Raw genomic sequence first — 27,856 nt, 5'->3', positions numbered from 1 at the left:
AAAAGGGAGCTGTGCAGCAGCATCAATTCACCTCTCTCTTGCAGTAGTAGCTGCAGTTACCAGCTGCTTCATGTTCATGGTGCCTTGACTTTCCTTCCATGATAAACTGTCCCTTGAACTATGTGGAATAAACCCATTCTCCATTAAGTTGCTATTGTCTGGGTGTTTTATACAGCAGCAGGAAAAGACGCATGCTCTTTCTCCCAAAAGTATTTACTCTCTTGCTGTCTAAAGAATGTGGCTTCCAAGGAAAAAATAGGCAGTAAAAACCTTGAACCCCTACCCGGACTAGCCGATGGACATTCTCCACTGTTGAGTGGAGAAGAAGATCTAACTCTCACACAAACTCTGGTGCCCCATATTTGATCATGTCCCTTGGATGGAGATGCCTGGTGGCACTCAGAGGAAAGATAATAGGTCACCAAGGAGAGACTTGATACAGTATGAGCATATTCAGGGGGAGGAGATCCCCCTCAGACACAGACATAGGGGAGGGGAGTAGGGGGGGGAAGTGGGAGGAAGGGAGGGATGGGAGGATACATGGGATGGGCTAACAACTGAGATGTAATATGTATAAATTAATAAAAATGTATTAAAAAAAAAAAAAGAATGTGGCTTCCTGCTTTAAATCATTCTGTGTGCATTCTTCAACCACCCCGACCCCCACCTCCCATTCTGTCTACCCCTTTCTCTTTGATGGTAGTACTTCAGCTGCCTAATGACAACTTGTGCTTTTGTTTATACCAAATGGGAAGCAGCACTGTTTCCAAGCGCTACACTGTACACACATATCTTTTTCTTAATTGTGCCCAAATTCTCCTTCATGAATAACCCAGGAAGCATTCATCATTCTCTCTCTCTCTTATTGCCATCTTGAAGTGTACATTCCCTGCTAATTAGCTACCACTAGCTGTAAGCTCTTCTGGCATTATTGCTTTCCATAGTTTGCTAGTTCACTGAGTAATATTTCATTTTCATTACCAGAAATTTTTCAATACCAGAAATTTTTATTAAATTTAGTGTAGAATTTTCTACTTCCTTTGATTAAAATTTGATACTCTTCAATCTGTGTATACTTGTTTTATGTTTTTTAAATTTTTTATGTGTATTTAGATAAGTATAAATGCTTTTATTTAATTTACACAATATTATACTTCTATAATGGTAGGAAATACTGAAATTTTTATTTTGTGATTCAGAAACAGTGTCAGAGAATCAGACAGCTAATCTAAATCATTGTTTTGTGTTTTCTATAGGATTTTAGAATGAGCGTCATAGAGTATATTCTTTTGTATGCTTGGCTTTATTCAGTGTGATTGAAATTAATCTGTATTGTATACCTGGATAGTTTGTTACTCTTTAGTTTCTTTCATTATTTCATTGCTGTATGTTATGTTAGGCCCATGGTGAGTAAAGCTCATGTATGCTTAAGTTGACATGTTTGCATCTGTAGACCTTCCTGTCTCTCTAAGGTGAGTATGTATGGAAAAAGTTGTTTTGTTTGTTTGTGTGTGTGTGTGTGTGTGTGTGTGCTCACGCGCACACACACACACACATACATACAGTTTTAAAGGGCTTACTGTATGTTGAACAAGTTGAAAGAATTCTCAAAATATTCATATATATATATATATATATATGGGAGCGGGAGGAGCAGGCAGGTAGGCTACTTTTCTCTCTCTGATATTCTGGAGTGAACCCAAGACTTCCATATCCCGAAGTTAACCTTTATGTTTTCTTATAAAAGTTATATAATTTTATTTTGCAATCTTCATTTTATGTGAAGTAAAAGATTGACCGTTTTTTCATGAGATAGAGGTGTTGGTTATTTTTTAAATTTTTTTCTTCCTTTGAATGACTTCATTGTCATTTTTCGATATTTTATCAACTTGAGAATGTTTAATTTCTTGTCAGACTTTTTTATAATTCTTTGAACATGTGCTACTGATTTTTGCCTAAAACCTTCCTGCCTCAATTCTGTCCCGGATGAAACAGCTGAAGCTGCAAGGGTGAGCTACCTTAGTAGGGGTTAAAAAGACATTCTATGTGCTTTGGGTGTACACATTGTTTCATCTACCCAACAGCTTTTCCTTCCTGTTTCATTACCAGTGTTGTCCTTTTGCTAGTGCATCATTGTAACGACAGAGTAACTGTCACCTTTAGGCTTTATGTCTGTTGAGGGTGTCATGGTGAGGTACTGCTAAGCTGCCTGTCAAGATGGTAATGCAACGAAACATTTTCCCAAGATTTCCTCAGAAGACCTGTCCTTGCATCTCATTGACCATGGTCACTCCGGCTGTCAGGAGGTTGGAAAAGGCTAGTTTCTGGCACGGAGATTTGAACAATACATACAACTACTCCTAGAAGTTTTTACCAGCGAGAATGGAGAGAAGGAACGAGGGAGGCCTGAATGAGTTTGAGACCAAACCTAATGATATTTGTAATTAATATCTTCAGAAAAGCAAATATAAAACTGTGATTTAAAAAAAATATACTCATTTGTTGATGTCCATTGGAGATTGTTAGAAGACATGGGAAAATACTGAAATGAAGAACAGTTGGCTTCCTTCCCTGTAATGCTATTGACATTTAGCTTTCTCCTCTATCTTTAACAAGTCTAGATTACTGATGCATAGCTCAGTGGAAATGCTATGGAAATGCTATGAAAATAATTGTACTTTATATTGTTTAGAGAATAATGACAGGAAAATATCTGTCCATATTCAAATACAGATGCACATCTTCTGAAAGTATTATCAGTCTGCAGTTCTTGAATCTGAGTATGTGAAACCCAGGAGTTAGAGAACTAGCTGTATGACCTTCTAATGTACATTCTGCTTACATATGTAACCTAGAAATTTATAACACAGAGCTATGGATTTGCTGCTTTAATTTGTCCTGATTATTATTCTCCATGACAGTCATTTGATCAACTATATATTTAGCGTTCTTGAAATCTTAGCCACTATTACTTAATATGTTCAGAATAGTGTTGCAAATATTGGCATCATTTAAAAACTTTTATTTGAAGTGGGTGTGGTGGTATATGCCCTGTAATCTTTGTCCTTGAGAACCTATGCAGGATAATTGTGAGTTCAAGGCTATCCTGGGCTACATAGCAAGACCCTGTCTCAAAACAAAACATTTTTTTACTTAATAGTAGATTATAGATTCATATAGATATATTCTTCAGACTTATTAGTTAAAATTTTAGAAGTTAAAACAAGTCTTTTCTGCTTCTCTATACTCTCTTCCTCACTTTCCATTTTCTTAGACGTCTGGGTGTTATTGATTCTTTTCTTTTAAAATTTCTCTTTTTAAATTAGTGTTTATTTTTGTGTTTTCCATCTTATTTTCTTATTCCATCTTACTGCTGTTCTATACATTCTCTTATTTGCGCTGGGGTGGCGTGGGGGAGCTGTCTTTAAAATAAAGGCTGGAATAAGGTTAATTCCTGGTTGATAAAATTGGTACATGTCTCTGAGTTTCTACTCTGTTAACTTCTGATTGTTAACAGGCTGTGAAATAGCCCTGCCAGGTCAGCTGAGAACTCCTTATCAAGAGCTAATGGACCGCCCCTGAGTCAGAAGTGCTATTGAAAGTGCCTCTTCTTTCTGGACAGTCGTGCAGGGTGCGCCACTAAAATTTCAGTGCTGTGCAGATTAATAATGCCAGAGACAGTGCCAGGTGTGGGCATCCTTTGGGGGCATATCCACACAGACACAGTAAAATACCCTGAATATTTTGGCTTAATATATTCTTGTTAGGAATATTGTGCCTTTATTTTATTAACTATTTTTCCATACATAAAATAAGAAATTTTAATTCCTTAAATATTATATATGAATAGAGGGTTGTACTTATCAGTTTTACTTGAATATCAGCATAAGTTCATTAAATATTCTTCACTCAGGAGTACTTGAAATTATTACCTGAAATCTTTAAGGCATGTCTCTTTAAAAAAGAAAGAAAAAAAGAAAGAGTGAAAGAAAGAAAGAAAGAAAGAAGGAAAGAAAGAAAAAAGAAAAAGAACCATTGGTGCTGCACCACCCCCATCCCAGCCCAACAGTAAGGCTGACTGAACATATGTGCAACGTAGCCATTGTAGCTAAGCTTGGACTAACATGGCATTTTAAAAACTATAACCTCTACATTTGGGGGGGGGCATTCAGAGAAATGAGGACATGTTGATTTTTGTTTGTTCTTCCCTTTGCCACCACCTTGTCCTCTCATTCTGCCTTGTTTTCCTTCTTTCTGCCTCCGTTTCCTCCGTTTCCTCCTTTTAAGGAGCGTTTATGGTTCCTAACTTCTGTCTCATGTGAATTGGATGTTAGAATTTAAGGAAATGATTTAATTCTGAAATTAACTCTCTAATAGTGTGTGTGTGTACGTGTACCTGCATGTACGTGTGCATACCATGTGCGTGTGTTGTGAGTGCCAAAGAAAACTTTAGATCCCTTGGTACTGGAGTCGCAGTTGGTTGTGAGCCTCCATATGGGTGGCTGGGAAGTGCACCCAGTCCCTCTGCAGGAGCAGCAAGTGCCCTTAGCCACTGATCCATCGCTCCCGCCTTCATGTTTCACACACTTACATGGTTGTCGTCTGCTGTGGACTTCCAGACTGTACACTTGTCAGCTTAGCCAAGATATTTTTGTTTTAGTCCAATTATATCAAATTTTTTCATTATTTTAATTTTTAATTTCCATCACAGAAAGCTTTAGACTTTCTGTCAAATTTGATTCCGAGGTGCTGATGTGTAGAAGCGTCTTCCTCCTCAGCCCGTAGCTTGATGCACAGTGGAATATTGCTTCTGTTTCATGGGGCAGCCTTGGTTGTGTTTTGCTGTCTCTGCTGCATGGCTGTGTGCCAGCTGTCACATTGGCCACAGTGTTTCTGATTGGGTAAGTTTTGTAGAGTTCTTAAACAAGGCTGCTTCTGAGACGATGTTTTGTTTCCATGACAGCTATAGGGAGGTTGAGAAAGAAGAAATTGCATCATACTTATTTCCAAAGTAAAAAAAAAAAATAGTTTCAACTTAATAAAGAAAATGGTTGAGCTATATTCAGAAATGTTTCTGAGATTAAAATCCAGTTTTCTTAGTTAAAATATTCTCTTTTCTAGTCTATTACATGCTCTTTCTCCATCTTCATGTCATACTTTATAAAGTTAGTAAAATTCCTATAACATCACTTGATTTATTGAAAGTCACAGTGACAATTGTAGAAACATTAAGAATATTTGTGTATCTCATTTAAAGAGACTAAACTGCTTTTAGGTAGCAATTTATTCCCTCAAACATAGTATGCTTTAACTGTCAGTCCTGTGCTAAGGGTGGATGGTCTGCAGTGTAGCATTTTAAAGTACTTTGTATCTATTTTGAGTCTTACAGTTGCTGCAGTCTGTTTCTCCCATGAAAATTTGCTGCCTGTGGAGCTGTGGAGTCAGGTGGTGAATCTGTGTGTAGAAAGGGAATGACCTAAGAGCCTGCCTGCCACCTTGCAGTACTGACTAACCTGTTGTGAGAGGACAAAATCAGTGGATGGGAAGGCTCCTTTAAAGACCAAAAACAATATTCAGACAGATTGTTGTCCTCAAAGACACAGTGTGTGTTATTGAAGTATAATTTTTCATAGGTCAGGATGACTTATGGCCCCAAGGCCAGCCCATTTGCCTTGGTAAAGAGAGTGGGGGAGTTAGGAAGGGTATGTAAGGTAACAAAGGGAAATCCTAGAGTTGTTCCTGAACAGAAAATGGATACACAAAGCAGGCAGTTTCACAAGAAGCAGCCTTGTGAAGTTTGAGGTTTTATCCTTTCTAGTTCCAATTATAAATAAGAACATTTTAGTAACCATTTATCAATACTTTTTTGTTTGCTTTTTCGAAACAGGGTTTCTCTTTGTAGTCCTGGATGTCCTGAAACTCACTCTGTAGACCAGGCTGGCCTCAAATTCATAGATAGCCCTGCCTCTGCGTCCTGAGTACTAGGATTAAAGGCATGCTCCACTACCTCCCAGCTTAGCTATTTTGATATTTAAAGATTGTCTCTAATTCTGAGAATTTCCCCCAATTTTGTTTTTTCTCTTTATTTATTTGTTTACTTGGGCATTAACTATTTTTTACAAATTAGTGTATGTATAAATTTTGCAAAAAAGGATTCTTAGTAAAATTAAAAACAAATACTAGGGGCCGGAGATGTGTCTCAGTTGTTAAGAGCATTGTCTGCTCTTCCAGAGGTCCTGAGTTCAGTTCCCAGCAGCCACATGGTGGCTCATAACTATCTATAAAGAGATCTAGTGCCCTCTTATGGTGTACAGGCAAAACACTGTATACATAATAAATAGATAAATCTTAAAAAAAAAAAAAAACTATTGGCCATTCTCTTTATCTCTTTTAAACATATTTTTCAACCAAAAAAAAATTAGAATTTTTTAAATACTCCAAACCAATGGTTATTTGCACAGAAATGTATAGTTTGTAAAAGGCATCGATTTTAAAACTTGAAGTCCTTGAATCTTTGCTTGGCCACATACTCTTTGTTGCCCCAGGCTTTGTCTCAACTCCTCTACTCCCCAGATCCCCTGTATTTGACTAGAGGATCATGGCAACTACCTTGATATTTGTTACAGATAAATAGATATTATGCAAAGCACGTAAGTTCTGGCCCATCAAAGGGGCTTACTAGTATATTGCAACAGAAAGAGCATCACTTTCTAAATTGCTAATTTGAGTTTTCTGTTTTCATAGTGAAGATTGCACAGCTCTCTGACTCCATGAGAGGAAGAACATTGGGCTTTATAGAGCAGGGTCTGCAGCTCTGGAAAGGAAGGTCCAAAGCGTCTTTACTGAGGAAAAGCAGGTCTTGACATGTGACTTTCAAGGATGACATCAGTGGTTCTCAGGTTTTCGATTTTTAAATCACTTGGAATGCTTGCTTCAAAAGTGTATAACAATGAAGCCAGGCTCTAAACAAACATTAAATCAAACACTTAAATGTAAAACCTGAAATTCTGAAACTCATGATGGAAACCTTGGAGAAAAGCTTTACAACAAGGCACATAACAATGGTTTCTTGGACATGACACCCAAGGCACAGACAGCAGAGCAACGGCTGATACATGGGCCTAACCCTGCATAACAGCAGCAGCAGGAGAGTCAGCTAATGGACTACAGGAAAAGAGCAGATATCTGCAAACTGTACAGCTGGAAAAGGTGTGCACCTAAAGGAGCCTTACAGTTCAACAGCAGCTGTACCACCAAGTCTGATAAGTGGACAAGGGACTTAGAATTAACCAAAGAAGATACACAAATGACCAGTAGGCATACTAGTGATTCTAAAAGTTAAAGTAATAATCATGAGTATTACCTTTACTGCTATGTTGGCCTCTACCAAATGAAAGAAAATAACTAATATTGATGAGGATGTGGCATGATTTTAATCTTGTACTGTCACTGAGAATTCCATGTCCACTAAAGGATCTCCTATTCCCCCATTTACCTAAGTCTTGGCAAGCTCTCTTTTTCTTTCTGTGTCATTGAGTTTGATTTTTCTGGGTTCCTTAGACAAGTGGAAGCATATAGTATGTGCTTCCTTATAACTGCCTTATTTCTTAGAACTTAATATCCTCAAGGTTTATCAGTGTTGTAGCATATGTTAGAAACTTTAGCGTTTCTGTGGCTAAACAGTATCATTTTATTGGTCAGTTTATCCACCAGTGGACACTTGAGATACAAACATACTTTTTTTTTTCCTGCGCTTTCCCTATGAAATGACTCCTATGGTTGCTGTTAATTAGCATAATAAATTAGGTAGCTTAAAACAACAAGAACATGTTCTTCACAGTTCTAAAGACTGTAAACCCAGTCGTCATGTTGTCACAACAATGGTCTCCCTGAAGGCCCCAGAGAGGAACCCTTCTTTACCTGCAGCCATTGACATTTCATGGCTAAGTCTTTTTTTATTGAGGGAGGGAGGGAGGGGGGGAATGAGGGAGGGAGAGATAGAGATAGAGATAGAGAGGGGGGGGGGAGAGAAAAGAAGAGAAGAGAGGAGAGAGGAGAGAAGATAGAGGGGAGAGAGAGAGAGAGAGAGTGTGTGTGTGTGTGTGTGTGTGTGTGTGTGTGTGTGTGTGTGTGTGTGTGTGTGTGTGTAGGGGGTGCTCATGCCCTTGGCAGAGTCTAGAAGAAGGTGATGAAGTCCCTGGAGCTGGAGTTACAGGTAGCTGTGAGCCATCTAACATGGGTGCTGAGAACCAAACTCCAGACCATTGAAAGAGTAATAAGCACTCTTAACCACTGAGCCATGCCTATATGCCTATAGCCTTATAATCTCAATCCAGTTTCTGACTTTGTTTTCCTGGGGTTTTACATTTTTTAATTTATATTTTATTTGTATGTGGAGGTGGAGGTGAGTGTGTGCTACATCTGTGTGGAGGTTAGAGGACAGCGTAGATGTTGGTCCTTGCCTTCCATCTTTGCGGGGGGGGGGGGCAGAGTTTCTGTTCATGGCTGTGTATGCTAGGCTAGCTGACCCACAAACTTTAAGTGATTCTTGTGTTTCTCCCTCCTATCTGCCAAGGGTACACACTAGGATTGCATGTGGTTGTGCTCTTGCATTCTGGCTTTTACGTGCGTTTTGGTGGCCACTCAAACTCAGATCATCATGTCTGTGCTGCAGTAAAGTTACTCACTGAGCTATCTCTTCAGCCCTCACATGTTGAGTGCGCACGCTTGTGTGTGTGTGTTGTTTTTCTGTGTCTTCATGTATGTTCTTTCATGGTGAGATTGGTCCTTTTCTATAGGAAGCATCTTGATCCAGTGTGACCTCATTGTAAGTACCTCTAAAGATTCTGTTTGCAGATAAGTAATAGGATATAAAGTTTGGGGAACACTATTCACTTTTGTGTATCTGACAATATTTTACTCACTGGTTAATATACTAGTGTATATATTATTCATGTGTTGTATTAAAATAAAATGTACTAAAAGGCTCAAATAGTGTGAGTTGTTTCCTTATAATTCTGAAGTTATAAAATATAAGATCAGGATCCTGGAGTTTAGTTTCTGGTGATGGTGTTCTTTATGACTTGATAACAACTGTGTTCTTTCTGTGTCCTCACATGGCATAGAGAGGGCACAGTGTAAACTGTGATGTTTTTTTCTAATGAGTGAACCAGTTCCTTGAGGCCAGGCAAGCCTAGTGTTAGACTTCAGCCTTTCCTCCTCAAAGCCTACTGCTGTAATGAGCAGCCATAGACATAGCACAGAAAAAACCAAACACAGACTCAAATTCTGTTTCTCCTACTGTGCTTTCACAGCACTCAGAGGACTTGAGATTTTTACCAACTAGTAAGAAAGCAGTTGGTCACATAGCAGCAGACACCACCTGGGAGTCCTCTAATTCAGTGCCGTTCTGTCAGTGTCTACACCTGGAGATGGCCTCAAATCCCACAGATCCCATGTTTGTTTCCTTTCCACCTGCTTCAGTCCCAACCCTAGGATAGCCCTGTGCTTCTGACTGACCTGCTGTGTATCCAGGGTCCCAAACTATCTTTCTGGGGTTTGATTCATTTGTATTTGATTAATTCTCACAGAACTCACGAAAATATGCTTCTTGCTTTCTTATAAAGGATTTTTAAAAATAAAAGACACAGAAAATGATATGCATAGGGCATGTGTAGAGGAGGGATCCAGAGCTCCATGCCCTGGAAAAACAAACCACTGTCCAGTGACCCCCGAGTATCAGCTGTGCAGAGGCTCCAGTCCTTTCAGTTTTTAATGGAGTGTCACTCATAGGCATAGTTGGTTATATCTTTCATCATTGCTGTTCAACTTTGCCTGAAGGTTGAAGAATGGTGTTAACAGCTTCAGCCATTTAATCTTGCTTTGAACTTTCTACTGATCAGTTCCTACTATGAAACTGCATAGAGACTTCTTTCCTCTGGTGTGTGTGTGTGTGTGTGTGTGTGTGTGTGTGTGTGTGTTGTATATTAGCATTTAAGTAAAAGATTATTTATATATATGTATATATACACACATATATATATAATTTCATAGTGTTACACCATTAAAATGTTGGTCTTGAGTTTTAATATTTGAATATTGAGATGCACAATTCAATTTTGGCTACAGTCAAAATCAAATATAACGTACTTTAGTCAATATCTTAAAAGTCAAGTTTTAAAATTTCTTAAACTTTACAAGAACTGTGTCATTTCTTTAGTCCCAGCACTAGAGAGGCAGAGGCAGCAAGATCTCAATCAATTGGAGGCCAGCCTGGTCTACATAGTAAATTCTAGGATAGCTATATATATATATCCTTAAAATAAATAAATAAATAAAGTAAGTAAGTTGATTTTTAGGCTAGTTTTCTTCTAAGATCCAAGCTGTCTTTGTACCCCTGAGCCCTGGTCATTCTCCTACTTAAACCTCCAAAGGGGTTGGTTCTATTGGTGTGTACTACTGTACTGATAATGTATATGCAGACTTAAACATTGCTTATTTACTTCAGGCAAAATGATATCAGATCCATGTTTATTTAATAACTTAGTCATGCATGCATTATTTGTTGATTTTATGTCTTTGCCCTAAGCTAAACTGTAAGGCATCATTGGCTGAACTTTCTACAGAATGAACATGTAAAGCCAGAATCAAGAAAGAGACTATTAATACAACCATACTAGTTTCTCACAAGCATTCTACAAGCCCATTTTAATTCACCAAGTCCCCAGAGTAGTTTCTAAAGCCATAGCAGAACTTGAGAGGCACCTGTCTAAAGCCTTGGATTTGAAGGGGTTGTTTCTGTAGATGTCATATCAGCAGGCGTGGGTCTAATGGCTTTAGGCTTTGATGGGCTGTCACCACAGGCTTTGTACATGCAGTTTTCTTTGTACTTCCCCCGCCCCCGCTTCTTTATATCTTCTGTCTTCCTTACTTCAGATTCTTCTATCTTCCCACGTACTTCTTCATTTCAGGTCTTAGCTAAGACTTCTTTAAGGAGTAGTTTCCTTACTCCTTCGTCCCTCTTTTCCATCTCCATATCTGAATAACTACCTCTTCTTTATGCTTTCTTTAATCATTTCATTTCTTCTCTCATTTTTTTCAGCACATTTTAATTGCTGACTTCCTTGTCCTTATTTCCAATCAGAACATAAATATTCAAAGGTCGTAGAGTACAGCATTAGTTATTCTCAGTATTCTTGGATAGCACTAGCGTATCCTGTATGGTTTTTATGGAAGGCTAATAAAGTTATCTTTAAGAAAGCAATGGAATCCATTTTTTTCTATCCCCTCATTTTATAGATGAGTTAGACAGGAACCTGAAAATTTGCTAATAAGGGCTTAGCCAAAGCTAGTGATGAAAATCTGTAGTATTTGCCTGTGATAAGACAGAATGATGGGAAAGGATGAAATTGTTTTACATCTGTAGGATATGATCTTCACTTGAATCATACCTAGAAAAGTTACTTCTATTTCCAAATATTTTAATGTTGTAGTCCAAGCTAAGCCCAGAGTAGTCCACCATCCGTTTTGCTGTGCTTACTCCCAGGGTATTCATTCTCAGTGTGCCTTCTGGCTTCCAGTGCCTATATTTTATTCTTCAATCTCATTTTCTACTCAGATGGTTTTGCTATGATCATACATCCCAGAAGTATTCATATTTCCAACAAAGATGATCCCACTGGCATTTTACACCTACCCATGTGTAAGGAAATAATTCATTACTAACAGCTTTGCATCTTCCAGTTTTCCTGACTGTCGTTTTCTCTCCCTTTTCTGTTTCTTTTTTACACAGTCTGTAAAGTGAGAAACTACTCTCATTTCAAAAACTCTCCCTTCCCTCTTATCACTTGTAGCTTGTTGATATACCAGTCCAGAGTCTCTAAAGGAACAGAACCAATTGAATGAACACATACATGTATACACACACACACACACACACACACACACACACACACACACACACACACACACACACACACACACACACCAGAGAGAGAGAGAGATACACACGATTATTAGTGTGGCTTACAGGCTGAGCTTTGAGTGGTATGACAGTTGCTGAAAGGCTAAGGATCTGGTAGTTGTCAAGACTGTAATATTGGATGCCTGAGCAGTCCCAGTCTGGTATTGGAATCCCAGATGACTGCTGGTCCTAAAGGGCTGCTGGTTTTCAGTCTGTTGGAATCCTGAAAAAAGTAGGTTCTAAAACCAGTTAAAGAGTCTCTTAGGAACAGGATAGATAAACTTGCTAGCCAGAGTGAGGGCAAACAGGTATGGTCTAAATATAGCTTGGGTCTCCTGACCTTAAATAATCTAGATTTAGAGTGACCTTCCGCCTCAAACAGTCCAACCAAGAAAACTCCCTCATAGGCGTGCCTAGTTGCTCGGGTTTTCGTTTGTTCTAGATGTAGTCAGTTGGCAACCAAGATTAGCCAACACAGTTGCTACCTATTTTCTTTTAATATTTCAAATCTCCTCTGTGCTGTTTATAATGTTCTTGTATTAGTTAATTTTACACTAAGACAAGAGACTGATACAGGTCCAGGGATTCAAGTCCCTTCAGTGTCCTTATCAATCCTCGGCAGTGCCCCTCTCATTCACAGGGACAACGCCTTTATATATTGACCCATAGAGGCCTCTTTCCAAGCCACAATGATTCTCAGTGCATCTCTCTAGCTCAATTTATTTTTACTTTTCCTTTTTTTCTTCCTTTTAATAGCTATTTGTCAAAGCCAATTGATTCCTTAAGCCCCTACAAACAACGTAGATTATAGTATTTAGAAAAACAATGATTTTTCTTTTATCAAACAAGAAAACTTTAACAAATTACTGAATGCCAGTTATGGCTCTCTGTTGACAAGACTCTTGGTATTTCAGGCACTTTTTATTACCTTTGTTTTAGTGCAAGCCATAGAATCTATTTATTGCTTGTCTTAGTCAGTGCTCTTATCTGTGAGGAGACATGACCATGGCAACTCTTACAAAAGAAAGCATGTAATTGGTGCCGGCTTACAGTTTCAGTGGTTAGTTCATTATGGTCATTGTGGCAGGTGGGCAGACCTGGTCCAAGAGAAGGAGCCTGAGAATTTAAAGTCTGGATCTGCAGGAAAAGAGGGACATTGGGCTTAGCTTGAGCATTTGAAACCCCATAGCCCACCCCTGTGACACACTTCCTCCAACAAGGCCACACCTCCTAATGTCACTCCCCAACCATTCAAAAATATGAGCCTATGGGGGCCACTCTTATTCAAGCCACTACACTGGTTATAAGTCTACACTGAGGGCTCTTGTGGTCTTTTCTTTGCAGACTCTGGTTTTTTTTTTTTAAAACCAAATTCTTCTCCACTAAGTTGTTAGCTGCTAGGTGGACTGTACCAGAGTCATCTGAATAACCGCATGGTCCAAACAAACTGGCTCACCTGCTCCAGGCCAAAGCAGAGACCCTTGGCTTTAGAGCCTTTAGACTGCATTCTCCTCAGATGATCTTGGCTAAGTATGGGAATCTTTTCTACTGTCTATTTTCATCATTTTTAAGTTTATGAAATAAATACAGGAACAAGCTGATTTCCTCAGGGTTACTCAGATAGTTCTGATGGGTTTCATCTCAATAATTAAAGATAGCCTGATAGGAAATGACTTGGAGAGGTATTATGTCCCATGCCTGTAATCCTAACACTCAGGAGGCTGTGGCGGGAGGATTTCTATGAGTTCAAGACTTTCCTGAGGTACAGAGTAAGATCCTGTCTTGAAATTCCAAGGAGGAGGGAGAGATTTCATAGTAATAGAATAAAGGCCATTCTTAGACTTCTACAGGTTCAGCGAAATTAATAAATGATAGAGAGCCTACACTTTCTATTAGTTGTATATTCTGTTAGCCCAAGAAATGTGTGTTACCTTAGACTCTTTTCACAATCCCATGAGAAATTTGTAGAAATTTACTTGTTCTACCACATATTCAGATGGTATTTCCCAACATCTACCCATACAGTACATTGGTGTTAAGAGTATATAATAGTGATCAAAACAAATATAGAACCTTCCCTTGTCACTCTTAAGTGTGAGTTATATAAGTACCATAAAATCTGATGAGCGATGGAGTAGTTTGGCCGAAGTCACACAACTTACCTGCTGCAGAACTGCAGTTCATCTCTAGGCTATCTAACTTGAGAGACCTGCACTCCTCACTTTAGCATGTTGCCACATGACCAAGGTGAAGGTAACAGTTTCTCTCAGATATTCCTGTGGCGTGCATGTGTAATCTCAGCTGTTCATGAGGCAGAAGCAGGACTGACTGAGCTCAGGAGTGAGATTACCCCAGCAGCACAGGGTCCTCTGCCTGTGCCTGAGCCTCTGCTTCCACCTTTGCCCTGCTCCTTCATTTTCTCCTTGAGTGTTATTGTGACTTCTGCATTATGGAGACAAGGAAGCTGTCTTAAAGAGGTCATACAATTTGCCTTTGGTTTTGGATATTTAATGTCAGAGCTTGACTTATGACTTATCTACCTTATTCAGAAATGGGATTAAGGAGAGCTAATAATAGAGTCAGCAAAGTGTAAAAGTAGTTATTTGGTAAGACAAACTATATTGATAAACATCCCAAGAGCTGTTGAGGAACAGAGAGAAGATGCCAGAACCAATGGTCTGATAGCAGATTCAATAAATTGTTAAAAAAAAAAAAGATAAAAAACATTAGGTTTACCTTTTCACTAATAGATTTAAAATTTAGATGAAGTGTCAGAATTCTAGGAAAATAGCATTCAAAAATAAGCGTAGGAAGATTGGGTCTAAATAGTTGTACTTCTGTTTCCAAGATTGAATTTTTCATTGTAAACCTTCCCACTAAGAAAACTTCAAGGGCAGGTAGCTTCCCAGTTCAGACTCTTCCAAAATAGAAGGAATAAATAAAGCAATATTATATAAGCCCTATCCAAGAACTGAGGAATAGGGAGTGTGCCCACTTCTTTATGAAGCAGGATGATGCTGATATCAAGTAAAGACATAAAGAAGAAAATTATCTCTCTTTGCCACTGCTGTAAACTGCTGAGCACATCACTAGCAAATAGCAGGGAGATCAGAGACTGACAGTTCACACTGACCAAGATGGCGTCCCTCCAGAAGTACAGTAACATTTCCTAAATAAAGGGAAGACTGTCATCTCAGTGGGCCCAGAAATAAAATTAGTCTAGGATTACAAATAGTCCCAGTGGACCAAAAATAAAGCTTCATTTTTATCAGTGGTTAGGAATGACACAAAGATTCTGCTGTAGTATTATTTAATTCACCATCAATGGAAGATCCATATTAAGAAAAATTAATAAAGGAATATTAAGCAGGAACACAGTTAGTCAGAGATAGCATGACTGTGGACATAGAAAAGCTAAACAGCCGATAGATAAGTTGTTAAATTAATTTCAGAAAACTTGTTAGGTTGCAACTTTAATATGTAAAAATCAATTTGATATGTTAGCAGCACACAAGGAATTTAAATATAGAATTTTCCCTTAGCACTCTTAAGTGTAAATTATATAAATACTATAAAATTTAGTCAGTGATGGTAAAGTTAAAAGGTTAATTTATAGTTTCAAAAATGAAAAATTATATGCATTTTTTCAAAGAAAACTTCCAGACATTATTGGAAGAAATTAATAAAGTCATGAATAAATAAAAATACTGTCTTCAAGTGTTGGAGAAGGCACATGACATAGACATCATGTCTAATTTTACTGATGTAATCCCACCTTTTTTAAAAGCAACAGTTATCAGACTGATCCTGAAATGTATATTTAAGTACCATGAACCAAAAATAACTCATACTAAGTTGAAGAAAAGAACTGAGCAGTAAATACCTTTTAAAGTTATGCTAATAGTTCAGATGACCAATTTTGAAAGTAGTAGAAAATTGAGGATCCACAGGTAATCACACATATGGATACTTGGCCTTCTGTGTAGGTGACATTTGAACGTGAAAAAGTGAGATAAATTTTAATTTGTTATGTACTTTTGTTAGTAAATACTGGATCATTTAATAGTCATGTAGAAAAGTGCTAAAATTTACTCCTATTTCACACTGAATGGGAATTTTTCTACTTTTTTATTTTTTAAATTAGGTTTCTTTTTTAAACATATACATCTATATTATTATACTTAAATAAAATAAACTACAAACAGCAGAAGAACCACAAACCAATCAGGAATTATATAAATGTTACATTCACAGTGATTTGGCTATTTGTATTTGGCAAACTTGAAGTAAACATCTTTCCTATCTTGTTGAGTCTAAAATTCTGAATGAAAATCAATATCTATCATATCTCATCTCTATTAACTTAAAAACATGTATCTAGATCTAAAAACATCTTAACCCCTAACCAATCAAGCTTAATTGTAAGACTAAACTATCTAGTCTTCAGCTTCATCAGAGACATGAGAAGGAATAAAACTTAAATACCTGAGTGAACTGGAAGTGCAGGTAAGCAGCTTCCAAATTGAAAAAAACGACAGAGACAGTTTTCTACCTGAACATTCACCCAATACTCTCTATAATGTTGGAGCATCTTCTTCAGCCTCTGGCCCAGTTTATCTGACAGACATATTTGTGAGGCAGGAACTATTGTGGACTTGCTTACCCTGTCTCAGCAGAGTTTGGCCACTGACTCTGCCTGCATCCAAGCTTGCCCTTTTTTAGGCAGAATTCTTTCTGTGGCAGAAACGAGGACATTTTTCCCAGTGGCTGCTTTGCCACATTTGAAGCCATGATGAAAAAAATACTTTGTAAGATAATTTATGAATGGAACATATCTTCATTAATGTGTGCTGAAAACCTTTTACTTATTAACCAAATATATACACTTTTCACTTTTCTTAATTTTTCTGGTTTACAATAATTTTATTGTAAATTAACATTCAGCTCCCTCTTTTTTGACTCACACAAACCAACATGTACCCTGTATTTTTTGATTATATATATATGTGTGTGTGTATATATGTATATATAGTACACTATATAATAAAAGTTACTACTTTAATGGTTTTAAGTTTACAATTTGATGTTAGTTGCTAGTACAATTTATACCTTTTTCTGATTACCTGCACTGTCCCAGTGCTCCACATAACACTGCAGTGCTTGAGGCTCTGTTACCACTTCTGTTGATCTCTGTCAGCAGTTGACTGAGGGAGGGAAACTCACGCTCAGTTGATGTGGTTACCTGTAGGATGCCCATGCCCCTGATAGGTGGTCTCATGTGCTTGTTGGTAGTACTGTTTGGACTCAGGCTTCTTATTAACAAAAAATTGAGAAGAGGACATGAGGGAGGGGGAGGGTGGGGGCACTAGGGGGAGCTGGACGGAGGTAGTGGTGGGTGGCTGTGATGAGTATAAATATATGGAATTTTTAACAAATAAGAAATATTTTTAAAACAGGGTGTCCAAATTGTTAGGCATAGAGAGTGTATTCAAATTAGGTATTTTTTGCATTTAATGAAAGAATATTTCATATTAAGAATGTATTGTTTGTTAAAAGATTTCAGTAAGAGCAAGAGAACATTTTTCAGTAGAAAAAATTATCAGAATGATTATACCTAAAATATAGAAGCAGCTTGTACAGATATATATGTGACAATAAAACAACCAATTATAACAATGGGCAACAAGGTATATGTATTTTGTATGCCCATCAAAAATTCCAAATGCATACTATCCATGACAAGGCTAACCCCTTAGTCATCATTGAAAAGACAGTTTAAGCCATTGTGCTTACTGGCTGCCATAGTTGTAGGTAAGTCGATGGAGCATCTGCAGGTTTTGCAGTATCTTTGTGAAGTCTACCGTATAGCAAAGCTTGGAAGTGCTCTCTGATTCCATTCTGCTTTTACAGAGCAGAAACACCTATGCATATTTGTTCACCAAATGTGGAATGTTAGAATGTTTATTCTAGTATTATAACGCCTGGAATTGAGAACAGTTATATGTATGTCCACAAAGAACAGACAGACAGAATAAAATTTCTACAGTGCAGTGGTATATATCAGTAAACATGAGTCAGCTTCCGCTTTGTGAAAGGAAGCTTTCTTCCTATAAGACAATGAGCAAAGGAAGCCAGACACAGAACCACATAACTGCATAAGTCGGCTGAGTCAGGGTGACTAACAAGTAGAATTAATCTCCTCTCAAAAGTTACAGTAGTGATGCTACATGGAATGGTGCAATTTGGAGAAGCATAGACAGATCAGAGGTGCTGCTAGTATTTGAATTTATGACCTTGGCTTCACCTCTGTGTGAATGTGGGTGTACCTGTGTATGGGTGCACCAGTGCGTAGGTGCACGTGTGATGTGGAAGCCCAAAGGCTGGTATCCGGAAATGATTCTCATTGCTCTTCACCTAATTCATTAACACTGGATCTCTCAGTCAAACTCAGAGCTTATTGTATATAGCCTTGCTAATTCTACACTTGTGCTCTCTGTGTCTGTCTGTCTGTCTCTCTCATGTGTGTATGTATGTGCCTTCATTTTTTCCCCTCCTTTATTAATTTATGTATGTGCCTTTAAATGTTTGTGTATATATGTATGTACTTAGTAGCTAAAATTCTTCCTCATTTGTCATGGCTCAGTATCTATAAATTAAATTTTTTCATTAGTTGTTATTACAAACTAAGTTAATAAATGAGACAAAAATCACTTCAGAAATCTACTGGCATTATGTTAAAATAATACTATACCTTGCATTTCCACATACTTCCATACACACATACATAAATACACACACAGCAGGGTGGGGGTTGGAAGTAAAAATAAATCACACACATAGTAGGACTTAAAAAAAAAAACAACAGGTAATGGGCTTGAGATTTGTTCTTTTAATTGAAAAAAAAAAAAAGAAAGAAAGAAAGAAGGAAAAAAGGAAGCCAGGCGGTGGTGGCACAGGCTTCTAATCCCAGCACTTGTGAAGCAGAGGCAGGTGGATCTCTATCAGTTCAGGGTCTGCATAATGTGTACTGTGAGTTCCAGGACAGCCAGGACTATACAGAGAAACCCTGTCTTGAAAAACAAAACAAAACAAAACAAAAAAGGGTAAATGAATATTATTTCAAATAAAATGCTCTATCAAGACGATATGCCACACAGTATACGAATGTAAGTAAAACTCATTCCAAATTGTCTTTGCCCTTATGTTTGCTAGCCTGGAAATTTAGCAGCAACAGCTAAGGTGCCTATTAAAGTGTTTTTTTTTCTTTCTTTCTTAAGATTTGTATTGGTTTTTCATATTTCAGATTTATATCTGTTTTCATTTCACTTCACCTTTGTTTCAGAATCCCACTCAGGTTGGAACAGCTCTTCAGGTTTTCTACAACCTGGGGACCTTGAAGGACACCGTTACCAGTGTCGTGGACGGTTATTGCACTGCTTTGGAAGAGAATATCAACAACGCTTTGGATGTCAAAGTTTTGACTCAGCCTTCCCAGTCAGCTGCGAGAGGTATGGGCATGGTTTATATTTAGCTTGCTTATTTATTTATAACCGAGAAGTCCTTTGAATAGTGTATGAAGCACTCATGTTTCAAAGCAGTTTAATGACTCACTTTTTTTAGTAGAAAAAAGAGAAAAATTATGTTTCAGAATTTATTCAGAACCTCTAGATAAAGATATCTAAGCTGTGGCATCATTTAGCTGGAAGGAAACAGATGAAAAAAAAAAACCAACAAAACAAAAGAACAGAACATATTTTTCTTCCTAAAGTCCTTATCCTGACATGTACTTTTTATTGGGAAGAAAAATATTTTTAAGGAATGCCATTTCTACTTATCTTTCTGGAAAAAGCAATACTGGCGTCGGCAGTCAAAACAGATAAAACCACTTGAGCGTGGCAGCTCTGAGGAGATGTGATGAGGCCTGAGGCTGGAAGGTGACTGTAGGAGAGCATGGCCCTGCGTTAGTGCTCTGACCTCCTGCACAGTGTACAGCACACTCTTATGCAGGTTGCTGTGTGTTCAGTGTGTTGTTTGTGTATACATGTTGTATGTGTCTCTCCCCCTGCCTTGCACTTCCATTTCTCACCATGTGTTCTTCTCTATCTAGTCTAGAAGGCAAGAGTCCTCACTTGTCCTTGGATCCCACACCTTCTCTGTGTTGTGTCGCTCTGACTGCTTGTCAGTTTTCCCTTCTTTGAGTTTATTTTTCATCTCACAATTGTCCTATTAACTTTAGCTTAAAAAGATTCCATCTTACACCCATCAGAATGGCTAAGATCAATAACTCAACTGACACCGCATGCTGGCGAGGGTGTGGAGAAAGAGGAACACTCCTGCATTGCTGGTGGGAATGCAAACTAGTACAACCACTTTGGAAAGCTATCTGGTGCTTTCTCAGAAAAATGGGAATAGGGCTTCCTCAAGACCCAGCTATTCCACTCCTTGGAATATACCCAGAGGATGTACTACCACACAACAGGGACATATGCTCAACCATGTTCATAGCTGCCTTATTCATAATAGCCAGAACTTGGAAACAACCTACGTGTCCCTCAACAGAAGAATGGATAAAGAAACTGTGGTACATTTACACTATGGAATACTACTCAGCTATTAAAAACAAGGAATTTCCAAAATTTGTGGACAAATGGATTGAACTAGAAATTGTCATAATGAGTGAGTTCACACAGAAGCAAAAAGAGCTAAATGGTATATACTCACTTATATCGAGACACTAGCCCAAGGTGTACGTCCCCATGAAAAACTGTACCTACCAGAATAATGGGTAAGAGGGGAGGACATCCTATTGAAACTTTAGGTGTGAGAAGCCTGGGAGAAAGAGGAAATGGAAGGATCCAGTGGGTCCTGGAAAACTACAGGCGAGTCTGGGCCCTGGGGTCCTCCGCAAACTGTGGCAACAGCCAAGGAAAAAATAGGCAGTAAAAACCTTGAACCCCTACCCGGACTAGCCGATGGACATTCTCCACTGTTGAGTGGAGAAGAAGATCTAACTCTCACACAAACTCTGGTGCCCCATATTTGATCATGTCCCTTGGATGGAGATGCCTGGTGGCACTCAGAGGAAAGATAATAGGTCACCAAGGAGAGACTTGATACCGTATGAGCATATTCAGGGGGAGGAGATCCCCCTCAGACACAGACATAGGGGAGGGGAGTAGGGGGGGGAAGTGGGAGGAAGGGAGGGATGGGAGGATACATGGGATGGGCAAACAACTGAGGTGTAATATGTATAAATTAATAAAAATGTATTAAAAAAAATTTAAAAAAAAAAAGAAAAGAAAAAAAAAAGAAAAAAAAATCAAACAAATATGTCTTGACTTCCCTTTTTTTAACTTTCCTAATTGATTTTGCCAGTCTACAGAAAAGTTTCCTCCATTATTATCTGTACTAACTTATTATTTCCACCATATTTTTATTGAAGGCACTCTAACAATCACAGAGTACTCCCGAGGAATAAACAAAATGACCATGTAGATTAATGACACTTCTGTTGCATAGGTAATTCAAAAGAATTTTATTTTTATACATGACTTTAAGCCAAACTGAGTTCATAGCTCCTTGATCATTGCACTAATAATTTTTAAAGGTTCACTTTGGCCTTTGAATAAGTACATATTTATATTATCACCAAAGGAGTTTGTTGAAAAGAAATTGCCAAAGGAGATTTTCTTCTCAATCTTTGCTAGCAATTATTTTCACCAAGTTTGATCTAATGTTTAAAGTTCTAGGCGTAATTTAATCTCAGTCCCTCTTGTGTTGTCAAGAACAGGGGAAAAAATGAAAGCAATTATTCACATGCTATCAATCTTAATGTAAGCCTCTTTTATAGAAAGAATAAACGTTTAAAGCCGCCTTATTACCATGTGTTGAGAAGTGGGTACCATGATGTAATGTAGAACCTCTCAGCACCAGATCACCATCTTTTAAAACAATAACTATCACTTTTATTTCTAATATTAAATGGTATTCATGTTAATTTTCTCGTCTATACTGAGGTTACATAGAGTTGTTTTTAATGCTCATTGAAGCATTCAGATATGGTAGAGCTTCACAACAATAGTGTTTTTGCACATGGCTTAGGACAAAGATATTTTTACATTAATTGTAAATTTTCTACAGATTTAAGATTGCATAGTACAACTTCTAAAAGTGTTAGTTTGAATTTATAAAGAAGACAGAAAAGCATCAAGATAGCATAGTGATGGATATCGCTAGAGTGGGCGTCCATAAGGCTGAGGCCTACCTGGAGTACATGGTGAGATTGTGTCTGAGGAAAAACACAAAACAACAGAACCCAAGTTTGTAAGCAAGCTCATAAGATAGCTATGTAGTTATGATTACCAATGCTACAGGACCACATATGTAATAAACATATGAAAGAGTTTCAATATCTTCTTAGGGAATGAACTACTGTGCTGGCTAGTCTTATGTCAATCTGAACACAAATTAGAGTTATCTGAAAGGAGGGAATCCCATTTGAGAAAATGCCTTCATAAGACCCAGCTGTAAGGCATGTTTGTTTTGAGACAGGGTTTCTCTGTCTACCCTTGGCTGGACTCAATTTGTAGATCAGGGTAGCCTCAAACTCACAGAGATCCACCTGCCTCTGCCTCCCTGAGTGCTGGGATTACAGGTGTGTTCCACCATACCAGTTTGTAAGGCATTTTCTTAATTAGTGACTAATGGGGGAATGGTGGGCCCTCCTCTCCTGACTTCCTTCAGTGATGAGCGGTGATATGGAGGTTTAAGCCAAATAAACCCTTCCTCAACATGGCTTTTGATCATGGTGCTTTGTCAAAGCAATACACCCTAACCAAGACAACTAGTGAGTAGAAAAATGCAAGTCAAGGGCAGTCCTATCCTCTCCTAATTAGATATCCAAAGTCTAAGAGACAGCTATTAGAGGAGAGCAAAAACCTAGAGGAAAGGGTGATGGTTGGGTCCCTCTGCCTTGCCAGTTTGACTTCACAGGCTAAAATCATGTGTTCCTTATGGTCCTAACTCCTCTGTAAGGATGTGTCCTAGAGAAATGGGCTGTACTGCATGTGTGTAAGTCAGGTCCTCACGCTTGTGAGCATGTTACCATCTGTGCTACCACAGTACCCTGGTAATCTGATTTCTGTGTGTGCCCTAGTAGCTTTTCCTTATCTCTAAGTTTAGGAACTTGTTACGTTGGACTTGGATGCTGTGTGTGAATAACTTTTTGTGAGTTTGATTTTAGTTTTTATTATTTTTGTACTCCATTTGCTCTTTTTAGGTCTTTATTCATACCTGGTATGTGTATCTATCAGATGTTTGTTTCCCATGTTTAGTTTTCTGTATTTATTTTAATACCATATTTTATTTCATTTTGTATGATTTCTTATTGCCTATTTCTTATGTTTTACTTTGTTCTTTAGAATTTCGATATCGTTTTTATTGTCCTCTTTATGGTGTTTATGAGGGAGGATGTTTTCTATAATTGTTCTGCTCTCCACTGCTGCAACAAAAACACCCTAGTAAAGCAGCTAAGAGGAGGAAAGGCTTTTGTTGAGCAAGTTCCAGAAGTTCAGGGCATGATCACTTGACTGTTGTTTCTGGGCCATTGTAAGGTTGATCATCATAAGATGGGACAGATTTGCTTATCTTTTGGGAGCGTGGAAACAGGGAGAGAAAGGAGCCAAGAACAAAATACAGCCTTTGTAGCCACACTCCAGAGACTTGCTTCATCCAAGACGGCATTGCCTTCTGTAATTTCTGCCACTTTACAATAGCCTATGCTGAGAGTTCACTCAGCCAATGGGGTGAGTGACCCATTGATGAGATTAGGCTCTTCATGATCCATTCATGTGCTCAGAGTGCTGCTACACTGGGGCCAAGCCTTTGGGAGGCACACTTCAGATTCAAACTACAGAGCCAGTGATCCTTCCGTTGTTTCTGTAGGGATGGCCTTTATTGGCTATGTTTAGCATTGTTTTACTCTACTCTACCTCCAGTTTCTGTGTTAGCTCAGGGCCCCTTTGTTTCTGATTATCTTGGAAGCATATCTTTCTTCAAAGTTAGGGCCATTTGTATCATACCAGCAAAACTATTGAGGTCTTTTTTTTTTTTCTATTATTTTCAACTTCTCTCCACCCCTTTTTCCTCACTTTATTCCTAATATTTACCCACAATTGTGGGTCAATTCTTTTGTAATTATTACTTTATTGTCATTTATTTTATACTTTTCTTCTATATCATGCTGCTGTGTTAAACAATTTACTTCTTCCTTGTCCCATCCTTGCCTATAGATCTTAGCTCTAACAAAAAGTCAGTAGACGGTTTATATAGATTCTTACTATTGATTTGTTTTCAGGAGTTATTTAGCCTTAGGCCTATTTTATTTTAATTCTTAAATACAAACAAGATAACTAATAATGAAAATCACATTTGGCTCGTATTTGCCATTAAGCTTGAAGGCACTCCTTTCCTCTCTTGCACAAACCAGTGTTTTATTTTAGTGCCTTTACTTACTATACATATGACCTTAGATTTGCTTCTTTCATTTATAAAATAGAACTCAGTACACTTGAAAAAGATGTGAAATCAGACCAGTGAGTGTTTCAATGGGTAAAGTACGTGTCCTGCAAGCCTGATGTTCTGAATAAAGTTTCTGGAGCCTTTGTGAAAATGGAAGGAAGGAACTGATCATAAAGTTTTCCTCCTCTACACATGCACACCATGATATGTGTATTTTTCATGAACAGTATATACACAATAAAAAACTTTTAAAAATTTAAGCAGTGCTTTGAAAGTAATTTGGGGAAATGCCTCTGTTAGTTTGCTGTTCAATGCTTGACACACCTAGAGTCACCTGAAACAAGGTAATCTTGGTTGAGAAATTGCCTTGTCAGGTTAGCCTGTTTTCTTGATTAGTTAGTGATTGATGTAGGAGAGTGCAGCCCATTGTGGTGGTGCCATCCCTGGCAGATAGTCTTGGGTTATATAAGAACTCAGGCAGAGCAAGCCATGGGGAGCAAGCCAGTGAGCAGCATCCCTCCGTGATCTTCTCTTCTGTTCATTCCTTAAATTCCTGCCTTGGATTCCCTCCATTTCTTCTCCAGGTTGCTTTTGGTCATGGTTTTATCACATCAATAAGAGGCAGACTAGGACAGTTAGAGTAATGGCCTGGAGATTCACTTTACTCAGCTTCTTTAGACTTTGCTGAAGTTCCCAGATTGTTAGCATCTTCCCCCATGAACTCCTACTATCAATAAAGAGCACCACCACCCACGACCAGACTATTCTCACAGAAAGCCTAGTTCTTAAGTTGTATATCACTAAGGAGGTGTGAGTTGTGTGACTCCATATAGACTTCCTAAGTCAGAATTCAGACAAGACTCCAGTGTTGTGTAACTCTCTCACCTGACTAACGTCTGAGAAAACAATAATTGTAGTGTAGGGTCTTGTCGACTGTGGAATCTAGTTGCAGGGTTTTCCCTCAGCCAGTGCTCATTCACGCTCCAGGGAAACTTGCTGGGGAAGGCTTGTCCCGTGAACCAGTCACACAAAAGGCTGAAGAGTCAAAAGTAGGTGAGTGTGGCTGCCCACCCCTGCGTTCTCAGGCGGGGGCGTGTTCTCCACTCCTACACCCTTAGCCAGACCGGTATGGTTTCTAGATATTCCAGAGCATGATTGGCCACAGACAGGTAGCTAATTAGAAGTTGCTAGGAGGATGTGACCCATTCCGTTGTTTGTAGCATGGTGTACATGCAGCTCAGTGCAGGTGGGAGTACAGGCTGATAAGTGACTTTTTTGGGGATGTGAGGTGGGGAGAGTTGTTTGTGTAGCTCAAGCTAGGCAGAGTCACTGGATACTCAGCTTCCCCGATACTTAACTGACTCGGTTATGCAAAGCATCATGGTAGTAGGATATGTTGGAAAAGATCGTTCACCTCATGGCAGACAGAAAGCAAATGAGAGGGGAGAAAGAGGATCAGGGAGCTAGGGGTAAAATATATCTTATAAAGGGATGTCCCATAGTATCGTATTTTTTAAAATGTAGGCTTACCTTGTTATGTTCCCACTGATTCCCAATAGTATTACCAGCTGGGGCCTTAAACTTTTAGGACATGACAATCAAATGATAACATCCTATCTCTGGCCCCCAAGGGTCATACCCATCACACACAGCAAGGTGTGCCCAGGCTCATCTGTGTGTACTCACAGTCGTAACAGTTCAGTGCTGTTTTCAAGTCCAATTCAAAAGTCTCTACTGAGACTCAAAGGCAAACTCTTAACTTCTGGTCTTCAGTAAAGGCTTTAAAAAAAAAAAAAAAAGGTAAAGTTTCCAACATATTATACTGCAGAGTAAAGCAGGAAATGGGGTTAATAATTTAGCTGGCTTGTTACTTTACAAGGAATGATGAAACTAACTCAAGACTGGAATACACCAGGACAGACTTTAAGCACTGCTGGATTATATATCACTAGGATGTGAGCTACAAAAGAGTCTACAGAGCCCCACCCAGCCCGCAGGCCCTCCCTCTGCCTAGCAGCAGCTTGTTGCTTGCTGCAAGCCTCTACAGATGGTCTAGGTTCTGGCATCTCTAGCTTCCTAAGGTCTCCATTACAGCCTTGGCTCTATTCTCATAACCTCTGTGGCAAGTTTTTGGAGGCTCTCTACAGGCATTTTGACCTGGCTGTGTACTGGCCTTTCCAGGTCTTCTATAGAAGTCTAAGTGGAAGTGTTTATGATTCATGCATTCTGTGTACAAAGTTAGCATCAAATGGTCAATGCAGAAAGCCTACTTCCTACTCTAACAGGACCACAGCTGCAGTGGACTCTGAGTTCCATCAGAGTCCTGGGGAAAATGTAATGTGTCTGTGTAAACTAGGACCTCTCTTCTCAAAGCAGAGTCATACAGACTTGGTCTGGCCAATTTTTGAAATACCTTCAAAACATCTTTCTTGTTGTGTAACACACTGCTTGACTCCTTTTTGATGGTTCTCATGTTTTCAGCAAACATACCTTTCATTGCCTCAAGTTTAAATGTAAGGTTTGTTCATTTTTTTATCAAGACTCATACATTTTTACATGATTTTTTTTTCACTCTTGTTTTTCACTCCCTATTTGCACTTTCAATCAGGCACAACATAGCCAGCCACAATTATTCTACAGCTTGAAAACTTGGCATTTCCAAAATAATTGGTCTTCTATCTTTAAGTTCAGCATTTCCTCAATGTCTGAGAGCAGGAACAGATTGTTTGATAGCATGTGACGCACATAGCCTCTAGTCCACTTCTCAGTACCATTTCCTTCTGTAACACCTGAGCCTGGCCTTGGCTATGAATTCTGACCAAGATTTTGGTGTTCTGAACAACAACTGAATTACCTCAGAAGCAGCTTTTAGCTGGGCATGGTGGCTCATGCCTTTAATCCCAGCACTCAGGACACATAAGCAGGTGGATCTCTGTATGTTCAAGGCCAGCATGGCCTACAAAGTGAGTCTAAGACAGCCAAGGCTGTTTCACAGAGAAACCCTGTCTCGAAAAACCAGGAGGAAGAGGAAGAAGAAGAAGAGGAAGCAGCTTCTATCCTTTCAGATTTTAAAAATTGCAATCGTATTTATTCCTGTGTATAAGTGTAGGTGCATGCATGCCATGGCACATGTATGGAGGTCAGAGAACAACTTATTTGAGTTGATCCTCTTATTCCACTGTGTGAGGCCTGGGAATTAAACTCAGTTTGCCAAGCTTGGCAACAAGCTCCTTTACATGGTGAATCATTTTGCCAGCTCTTTTATCCTTTTAAAATGCTTGCTTCTTTCTGTTTATGCATGACTTATTTTTGGTCAGTTTTAAAATCCATTGTTATCAGTATCATTTTGGATGGCCTGATTTTTCCCAACTTGTT

General features: G+C 38.6%; 1 protein-coding gene across 3 annotated transcripts in view; it reads left to right on the top strand.

Annotated features, from left to right (window-relative positions):
* COG5 (component of oligomeric golgi complex 5) overlaps nucleotides 1–27,856 on the top strand; it is a 300,644-nt gene that overhangs the window by 151,967 nt on the left and 120,821 nt on the right. For all 3 annotated transcript variants that reach the window (XM_084791836.1, XM_084791834.1, XM_084791835.1), the window contains one exon: nucleotides 19,305–19,470. In XM_084791836.1, coding sequence (XP_084647962.1) covers nucleotides 19,305–19,470 — 166 coding nt within the window. The remainder of the gene's footprint in view (nucleotides 1–19,304; nucleotides 19,471–27,856) is intronic.

The sequence above is a fragment of the Acomys minous genome, assembly GCF_964271855.1.
Source record: "Acomys minous genome assembly, chromosome: 8".
Taxonomy (NCBI): domain Eukaryota; kingdom Metazoa; phylum Chordata; class Mammalia; order Rodentia; family Muridae; genus Acomys; species Acomys minous.
This window is presented reverse-complemented; position numbering and strand designations above follow the sequence as displayed.